The 9,940-nt window shown below is 39.1% G+C and overlaps 1 protein-coding gene across 1 annotated transcript; it reads right to left on the bottom strand.

The window, feature by feature from the left end:
* Positions 1-634: 634 nt before the first annotated feature.
* On the bottom strand, positions 635-7,080 carry slc15a1b (solute carrier family 15 member 1b). Its single transcript, XM_085348414.1, has 22 exons — positions 7,045-7,080; positions 6,846-6,930; positions 6,449-6,590; positions 6,117-6,236; positions 5,917-6,016; positions 5,294-5,384; positions 5,125-5,208; positions 4,761-4,843; positions 4,570-4,656; positions 4,403-4,492; positions 4,063-4,107; positions 3,906-3,938; positions 3,580-3,665; positions 2,893-2,974; positions 2,685-2,801; positions 2,453-2,590; positions 2,091-2,137; positions 1,802-1,903; positions 1,602-1,713; positions 1,376-1,513; positions 1,126-1,233; positions 635-886 (listed from the first exon to the last, which is right to left on the bottom strand). The coding sequence occupies exons 2-22, from the start codon at positions 6,850-6,852 to the stop codon at positions 635-637; spliced, it is 2,064 nt and encodes a 687-aa protein (XP_085204540.1). The 5' UTR covers positions 6,853-6,930; positions 7,045-7,080.
* Positions 7,081-9,940: the final 2,860 nt, after the last annotated feature.

Here is a 9,940-nt window from a genome sequence, read left to right as displayed (position 1 = left end):
ATTCAGTTACAGAATTGTAAGAACGTAGACACTGATTTTAAATGATGTCATTGCATATGTGGAAGAAACCACCGCTGACATAGATGTTTAGTGTCAGAGCATTGGAGCATTGAATAGCCATAACATGACAGTGTTCTTCAAGCCCAAAATTAATTCAGACTTTCAATAACGAAGATTTCTTACTGAGGAAGCTGTGTGTGGTGCCAGATTATCTCCTGTTAATATCGTTTATGTATAAAATACCAACAGCATATTACAATACATACATCACTGCACTTTGAAATAAATACAAATATTGGGATGATTTCTTTGTAATTATGCATGTGTAAAAACATGAAAGACAAAATTAGTTGAAGATAATAAAGCTCAGTGCAAAAGAAATCATGTCAAATTTACAACAGTTCAACTATAGATGACAAACCTATGAATGGTTTTTAATTATATGAGCTGATATGTGGATAATCAGCTTCTGTGCTATTCAGTGCCATTTCACTCGGGTCACTCTAGCTGCTACGTCCATGTCCAACTGTGAGCTGATTTCTCTGACAAATTGACCAAAATGGCACAGGCACTCTGAGACATGAAAGACAAAATCCAGCAGAAGAAAGGGGAAAGCCATAGTGAGGGAGTTGCTTTAGATCTTTGTCTGTTTGGTGCACTCGTCATCAGAGCTGGAATCAGAACTCCTCCTGTCCTCTTTGTGGCTCTCAGCTGAGCCTTTCCTGGGCATGTCGAAGTTTTTCCTCTTCTCCTTCTCTTCAGGCTCCATTTCATCAAACTGGGCCTCTATCTTGGTTGGGTCAGTGTAAGTGTAAAAATAGGCCATGATGGCAAAGATGATACACACCAACACCAGCAAGGAGGCGAAGAGAATGTACTCGGCCCACTGGTGAAGAGAAACACAAAAAAGTGTTCATTTGGAGCTTGGTATAAAGGGTGAGAGACTGCATCACCAGTCATAGGTTGTTCTGAAATTCTTCACTGCACTTCTGGTGTACCTTATTGAACTCAACCTGTGTTGTTCTTGTCCATGAAACGCAAGTACAGCAACTTACAGACATTTATATCACTTAAAATAAACCTGCCCAAAGTCAGTGAGCACAGTATGCATATGCATCCACTCACCTGATCATTTAGCGTTGCAGCCTCAGCAACAATAAGCACAATGATGTTACCTACGGCAACGGTTAACAGCCAGCCAGCCTGCAGCACAGACTTCATGTTGCTGGGTGCCTGGATAGCAAAAAGCAGTATCCCAAATTATAAGTAACATCAAGAATGACATCATCAGTCCTCAGGTTACATGTTGCATTCTCTAGGCAGCTGGCACAGACCTTATTATCAAATGAGAAAAGTTAAGGAGAGCACCCTCTACCTGTGAGTAGGAGAACTCGAGGCCTGTCACAGAGAAGACGACCTCTCCTGTAGTCATGAGGAAATACTGAATGATCTGCCAGGCCATGTGCACAGAGTTAGGCTTCATGTCCATCACTGCCTTGATGTTCTCTGAGCACTGGAGCATACAGAGAGGTATGCATGTCTTAGCTGCTTCCAACAAACACTGAAACCATGATGTGACTCAGGGTGGATTTACATGTTACCATTTCTCCAAATGTGAAAGTGGATGGGATGATCAATGTATAAGAGCTGCCAAAGCCCAGCTCCTGAGTGTAGACGCAGCTTTCTCTATTATCCTTGATCATGAACTCAGCTCTGCCATATTAAAGAAAACCACCAGTCAAAACAGTATAGTATAGTATAACCATATAGAACTTTCATATGAATGAGAACTCAGTCTTACTTTCCATGTGAAACACTGAGATATTCTGACATGTTGCTGGTAAAGTTGAACACCTTGTCACGCACGGTTACATTCAAATCTGAGCCAAAACCATTCAGAACTCTGCGGAAGGACAGTTCAAAAACAGAAAAGATCCAATTATAAACAAAAGAATTTAATACCAAGGCCTAACTCATCATACACGATAAAACAGTGGGAATGAAAACTCTGTTTTAACAGGAAGAAACCTCCGGCAGTAATGTAAAATGTATGAGTAACTTTAAAAAAACAAAAAGAACAAAACACTTGCCTTATAGCATTTTCACCCTTTTCTGGCTTTGAAGTCATGTCATCGAACTGGAGAAAAAGAATATTTTAGCATCTCACATGCACTGTATCGTTTTCATCTCAGCTGTCTCAACGTACATGTAAGTTTTTACAAATATGTTATTCTTCCATCAACAAAATGCTTCATTCCTCCATGCTTTTACCTTGAAAGTCTACATGTTAAGTAAAGGCTGCAAGAGTTTTAATCTGAAAAATCTTTAGGAATTATACCAAGGAGATTGGAGAGAAAAAAGGCCAAGTTCATGCTCCCAATATTAAGAATTTTACAGTAAAAATTTCCCAGCTTTGCTTCAGAGTTGGCCAGGTGTTTTTACATGTTTTTACCTTTTCAAACCCAAGCTTGGATCCCTGAATGATAGCAATGGTATTCCGAGTGCCATTAGCCAAATTGATGGTATTTTGTTGCCCAGACTCCAGAACCAGTGTAAACTGGTTATGAAAGGTCAGATAATCCTCATTAGCCTGTAGGAGAAAACAATTGCCAATATCAGAAAATTTTTCAAACTTGCATCTGACCAAAGTGTCTGGGAATAGTTTCTTGTGTTGGCTAGTATACCCCAAGACCTTTCAAGGAAATCGTTTTGTTATCAGCTTGAATCTGTAGATCCCTGTTAACCATGTTGATGAACTTCACTTGGCTTTCAGTACTTGATGGGAAGTCAGGCAGGGTTTTCTAAAAGAACAATGGAATTTTGCATCATACGATGCATGTTTAATAAGTTGCCAAAAGTGTGCTTGGGGTTTTTTTTTTGTGTTACACTCACATCAATCTGTATCTGGAGCAGGGCAGCAGCCACAAACGCGAGAGCAGCTAGGAACATCCCCACTGTTATCCTCCTTAAAGGACTGCAGAACACACACACACACACACACACACACACACACTTGAAATCCTCTTTATATCACTATCCTATATTCAGCCACATGGAACAGTGTTTACAGGATGTCATTTTATAGGAGGCATTTACTTTATTCTATTTGTCTTTTTGAAGGCTTAAAGTAATTGCTTATTTAAAGATTTCTACAGTTTGAACACATTTTATAATTTGGTGATGTGATTTGTTTACAGTCATGTAATCTTCTACAGACCGTTTATGCAACTAATTAAACATTAGTTGTTTTTGTTAGTTTGCTTTGTTTTCTTTTATTACAAAAAAATAAATTATAATTAAATAAAGATAACAAGCTACGATGTAGTACATTAATTAGTTGCTATGTGAACCAATTATTTAAAAGGTTACTGTAAAGAAATAAAGACCCTAAAATATATACATTAACAAAAAATATTAATTGTGCTAATTCATCAAACAACTATTTTCTTACACAGTATAACAATATACATTAACAGAAATTATGAGATGACTAATGGATAGTAAATATGAATTTTGTTTTCATTCTTGAATGTAAAATGGTATCGATTCAACAAAATGAAGACGGAACAAAACACTCACGTGAAGTTAAAGCACTTGGCAATCAGAGGGTAGATCAAAGTGTCCATGACTGGCACCAGAATCAGGATCAAGATAGGATTGACAGTCTGGTGGGAAGAGAGTGATGCTTAAGCCATGTTCACACACACAGTGTGGTTTTGAGCATCGCTTTATATCACAATCATGCATTCAGGACATTATGCTAAACCAGCACCATCATCTAAACCACTGGCTGATTCTGACAGGGATTTGTTGACAATCCCAGACTCTCCCAATGCTGTCAGCTCTTCATGCATGAAAAATACTTAATTTAATCAGGTCAGATGTAATCAAGCCCAGTATCTCACCTGCATCTGATCAGGCTGGATTGTAATCGCTCCCTATTGGGAAAAGAAGAGAAACAGTCTCATTAATATCATCCATTTCTGTGGTTTGAGGTCACAAGGTGTTATACCTGTATTTAACTGTTTTTTTTGCATCAAAACATTAAAACATAACACTTGCAAAGTTGCCGTTCATTGTGGTCGCCTGGAAGGTCCATCTTGAACCCTGTGAAACAAACACAGTTGTCATTTTTTTTCCTGTCACCGGATTTTGCTTCAATCTTTCATTTCAGTTTTACAGCCATCTCAAGGCCATATACCGTATTTTTCAGACCATAAGGCGCACTGTCGATTTTTGAGAAAATTAAAGGGTTTTAAGTCTGCCTTATAGTTCGGAAAATACGGTAAATGTGGGATTTACCTATATTATAAGGTAAAAGTAACTCTTTCACTCAAGACAGTATGTTCCTAACACTGGATTCAGGTGCTAGTTATTCATAGTCTCACGTATGCACACATACCTGCTGGTCAAAGAGAGCCCAGAACATAGGCAGAGGGATGTAGAGGAACAGCACCTTCAATGCCATCTTCACCTGAGCAATCAGGAGTTTCTATGCCAAAAATAAGAAAATGATAAGAAATCTATGGCCATGCTGTTTGTATTTGCATGTGCCTGTGCTCCACTTACATCATATTTCTCCTCAGCCCAGTCCATCCAGTGGTCTCTCTTGGGATACTGAGAAGAACGATGCCTGAAACGGTTTTTGACGGCAAACTACAAACAGCAGAAAGACAATTGCAAAATAATTACTCTAACTGTACAGCAGGAGATTCAAATGGGATTCACTTTTAAGCTAGAAAGACACTGGAACCACCTACCCCGATGCACTTGCAAACTTTCACAATGATGTTGCCCTGCGGGGGGTTCCTAATGTACATGGGACTTCCAACAATGAACACAACTGCAAACACACACACGACACATACAGGAGTTACAAAAGTAACAGGAAATTATAAATGACAATATTGTTTCACCAGTTATCTCTTTATGGTGCAACTTTCTTAGAAAACACAGTTTATGGTGACTACTAGGTTTTTTTTAGCGGCTTGGTTAGAATTTCTGTAACAAGCACTCAACTACTTAGCTACAATTTGTCAACACTTAATGAAGGATACGCCATCGAAAAGAAGCATTAATTTGCTTATTACAGCAAACAAGAATTTTTTATAATAAAATCCTTACTCAGAGCTACCACCATGAGCGCAGCAGGGACACCGAAGGCCAGCGGATAGCACTCTTGCTGGATGTGAATACCACATGTCTGAGCTGAAGATGTAAGGACACAAAAATCAGTTTGTGACCCAGTGGTATATTTTATTTTCTGTGATCAGTTTGAGTGTTGTGGCTCTACCTCTGAGAATGGGAGTAATCAGAGTGGAGATGAGACTTCCAGCATTAATGGACAGGTAAAAGATGGAGAAAAAGGTGCTTCTCTGTTTCTCCTGTGGGGCACAGCATTATATTGCACACTTATTTCCTTAGATAATTTAGCCATGTCATTAACATTATGGATTAATCTTTGTCCCTGGCCTTGAAGGGTGTAATAAAATTACAGGGGCACTTGTGCTTGCGATCAAGTAGTTAATAAAAAGCTAGCAGGAACAAAAAAACAGATAAACAAAGTGCTGACCGAGTACAGCTGATAACTTTGATAACTGTGTAGCTTTAACTGCTGTGTGCAAAGGGCAGTCAGTGTATGTTGTCATGTATATATTTGGTGTGTGTATAATTACATGTAAAAGTACATCTCTTTGTTGCTGCATTAATTTGTGTGTGGTTTTGGTTGTCGTGTTGTTTTATAATAACATATATGGTCACAGATGTCGAGACTGAGATTCACGTCAAGGTGGCTATGTCCATCTTTTATATACAGTCTGTAATGAATGTGTAAAACTCTTGGACTCTTTGAAAAAAGAGGTGTTTCTGGCGAGTTCCACTCTCTGCAGTAACACATATGCTTGAGCACCGTCTGACCTGATGATCTTCAAACTGGTCCCCTCCAAAAGCAGCCACACAGGGTTTGATGCCTCCTGTTCCCAAGGCAATAAGGAAGAGACCCAGCATGGACAAAGCTCTGGGGGCAAAACAAAGTACAGACAGATGTTCATTTGTCTGACAGTGTGGATCCAGTGCATTTCTATTATGCCAGTCAACTCTGGGTGTGTTTAGCTCACACGTGTAAGGTCATGTTGTCAGGGGTGCCATCCTTGTTAGTATCTGTGATGTCCTGGATAGCACTTATAGCCATGACGACCTGTCCCACTGTATAAACAATGGACAGGTAGACAATCGTCCTACACAGAGGAAAGAGGACAAGGGATGTGTGAGGCACTGAGCAGATGTACAGCATGTACAGATAAAGGTAAGATAGACAAGGATCAAAACTCCAAGGTTAAACACTTTAACCATTTAAACTGAGTCTTCATGCAAATACTGAAACTGAATACAAGCAAATTATAGGTTGGTGTCTTTTCATGTATTGATTTTATTTTATTGAGAAGCTCACTTGAACTTCCCGAGCCATGAGTCTGCCACAATAGCTCCCAGGATGGGCGTTAGGTAGCAAAGAGCCACAAATGTGTGGTAGATGGTGGTGGCAAAGTCTTCATCCCACTTAAGGAAGTACTTGAAGTACAACACCAGCACGGCTGCAGACAGCAAGAAGAGAGGAAGGCAGGGGGGCACAAAGGAAAAAGTTTATTGAGTTGAAGCTTAATGAATTTTTAGAATATAGAGTAAGTAAAAAAAAAATAAATAAAGTAACTATAAGTGTCAAAAATCTAGTGGAAAGTTATACATGCACAGTAGCATAAAAACATCCTTAAACAGCATACAGTAAATACTTGATTAAATCAACTTTCAGGTGAAGAAAAATAACATCAGAACCCAATGAAGCCACTTACCTCGCATCCCATAATAGGAAAATCGCTCACAGAACTCATTAACTACGATGAAAAAGATGCTCAGTGGGTAGCCGAAGATTGTGGCCTGTTAAAGGGGAAAGGAGAAGGTCTGCAGCGTTTAATCTTCACGGATATTGCAAGATCAAAGCACTGTGTATTGTCAGTACAAAAGATGAACTGCGGTGCAACTTGAACTTACACTTCTTTTCTTGGGCTTCTTTATCTTTTCAACTGCAGAAAGAAGTTAACATAAGTCCCATATAACTTATATACTTATGGAAACAAAGTAGAAACCGAATAATCTGTGTGTGTCAGGAAATATTTCTTAAAAAAAAAATAAAGAAATCCCGCTCACATAGCTCTATACTCCAGATTGAGACTCACCTGCCATGGCTGCTGTGCTCTGTGTCGACCTTAGGTCCCAAATTCTCTGACTGAATCTTTGAACAAAAGACAGAGAGAGAGACTAGTGACTCCTGTCTAGATCCTCGACACTAAGACTAAGTCAACATGACCAGGTCCTTATGTAACCTCCTATCAACGATTCTGCGACGCCCACTGATGCTAGACTGTGAAACCAAGTACCATCTCCCAATTTGCCCTTCTCAGCATCATTGTTATCACAAGTGACTGTGTCAACCCCTAATTATCTGATGACTCAAAGAACTCAGGTGCAATAAGACGCACGGTTAGAACAGCTGATAACAGGGACAATACTGTACAGTGTTTTTCCTTTTTGCTTTCAGGTTCCATTATCACTACTAGTTCTTAGAAACTGCACATTCGGGCATTGCATTCTCGTAAAACCTCATTAGCCCTGTTTAGCTTCACATCAATCAACCACAACATTAAAACAGGCAGGTAAAGTGAATACAGGTGGAGCAAATAACAAGCGATTGTGTCATTATGATGCAGTGACCTGCTGGGAAAGCGTCGTCCAGGCATTCACCCAGCTACACATTTTTGCAGACCAAAGACAACCTGTCAATGTCTGATTGATAATGTGTACAGGTTTTCATCACGATTTCTAAACTGGTGATGGTGTTTGCCACCTAGAGAGGAAATACAGTTGAAAGGTTTCAATCTGCAACAGGTAGACTCTTTGAAGACTCCTTTTTCCTGGGATGGACAGGATTAGAAATGAATAAGAGGCACAGCTTAGGTTTGGAGGATTTGGAGATGAATGAAAGAGCTGCAGAGGACAGATAGTGGTATATCAGGAGATGGATGTTGCAGACTAAGCTGCCAAGAGGAAAAGAAGAAAATCAAAGAGAAAGTTAATAGATACAGTAGAAGAGGGCATGTAGCTTGGTTTGATGTACTGTACAAGAGGATAGAGTAAGATGGAGGCCCAAAAACTGCTGTGGCAGTCCTACACGTTACGTCACCGGGTTAGTTGCAGGTCATAGCTTTAAATTAGTTTATGTTAGCTAACTAGAGACTGAATCAATAACTCAAAGGAAAATAACGACACTAAAACAGAAGATCAGTTTGAGGGAATCACTTATTGGGCTATATTAGCCATACTCTCCACTTTACTGTCTTTAGCAATAAGTAGCTGTAGGTTGTTTGGATAGCAGCCATGGGCAGTGATCCCCTCAAACTATTTAGTTTTACTGTTATTTCTCTCCGAGTTCTCTTGTGTCACCAGTCTATTATAGCCGCAACCAACCACATGAGGTCATTTTAAAACTGAAAACACTTATTTCTTAAATCCATCTTCACAGACAGAGTTACATATAGGTCAGGGATATAAATTAACCTTTGTATGTGTAGAACAGTAAAATTATCAGATAAATAAGATACTGTCATGAATGTTATTCATTCTGTGAATTCTCTTTGGGCTGATGAAGTATCTTAATAATGATTGGATTCTACTGCCATTACATTAGGCACTTGACTTCCTGCTATTTCTTTAAACTAGTTTGCTTTAATGTTGTTTTGTGGGGGAAATCACAGATCCCTGGTTTGTATCTAGCGTCCTTCTGGTAGGTATTTGGTTGCCATTGAGATGCGTGACCTCAGGTCTTCAGTACATGGATGGGCCGGGTGTGCTAGAGCTTACATGTGGAAAGATTGGAGATTCTAAACCTCATTATCCTGCATGTTTTGTGGCAAAAACTCAGACACTTTCGCTCTCTTCGCACACAGCAATTTTTGTCATCATGTGTCTCATTGTTTTTCAGTGCACTTTATTACAGATGCAAAAGTTGGATAGTTTTGTCTTCTCCTGTCAGCTCCAGTATTGTTCAACCACATATACTAATGTGAACAATAGAATAACACTAAAATAAACGTAATAAAAAGGACTAAAAAGTGGACCCTATAAGGAGTCATTAACACGCCTCTTGGCAAAGCAAATGTTTGGTACAGCAAAGCATTCAGACCATGATTCTGCTAGCTAAAACTGCAGGACAGCACGTTTTGTTATATTACAAACCTGCTAAACAATAAATTAGAAGCACAAAGTTACCATTTCTGTATAAAAGTAAAAACAACAAAAAGCATATAGAAAGGACAAAGCCTATAGAAGTATGAATTCCTGCACTTCATTAAAGCAATCACACACAGCATGAAACATTAGCAGGACTCACAGCAGACACATGATGCTCAGCTGCCCAAATCTCTGAATGACACCATGAGGAGTTTGTTCAGCAAACAAATGAGAGGTTGTTTTTGTGGGGGGCTTTTTTTTTTGGTGTGGTGGTAGTGTTGTTGAGGGGATGGGGGATAATAGTGATTACAGGTAGGATTAGTTGGCCTTTTACAGGGCAGTGTGGATTTTACCAGAGTCGCATCCTAAATTCACTATGAACTCTTCAATGAGCGTGCCACCAACGGCAGCACAGGCCTCCATTCACTTTCACACTGAAAAACCTGGAAGAAAATTTAAAGGGTGAAGGCATGAAAATAAGAAGTGTCAGTTTCATTGTGTAAGTAATGACCCTATGAAATTCAATTATATTTTATTAGTACCATACTACAACACTTACTTCCACTGCTGTAACAAAATAATTTCACAAATATGGTTAATATATAGTGTTTTCTTATCTAGCCAAAATACAACGGAGTAGAAAAACAGTAGTTTCTCTACA

Source organism: Diplotaxodon limnothrissa, linkage group LG23 (genome assembly GCF_057381915.1).
Source record: "Diplotaxodon limnothrissa isolate DT_005_m linkage group LG23, D_limnothrissa_male_GT1.1, whole genome shotgun sequence".
In the NCBI taxonomy this organism is placed as follows: Eukaryota; Metazoa; Chordata; class Actinopteri; order Cichliformes; family Cichlidae; genus Diplotaxodon; species Diplotaxodon limnothrissa.
Note: the sequence above shows the minus strand (reverse complement) of the source record. Positions and strands in the feature narration are given on the sequence as shown.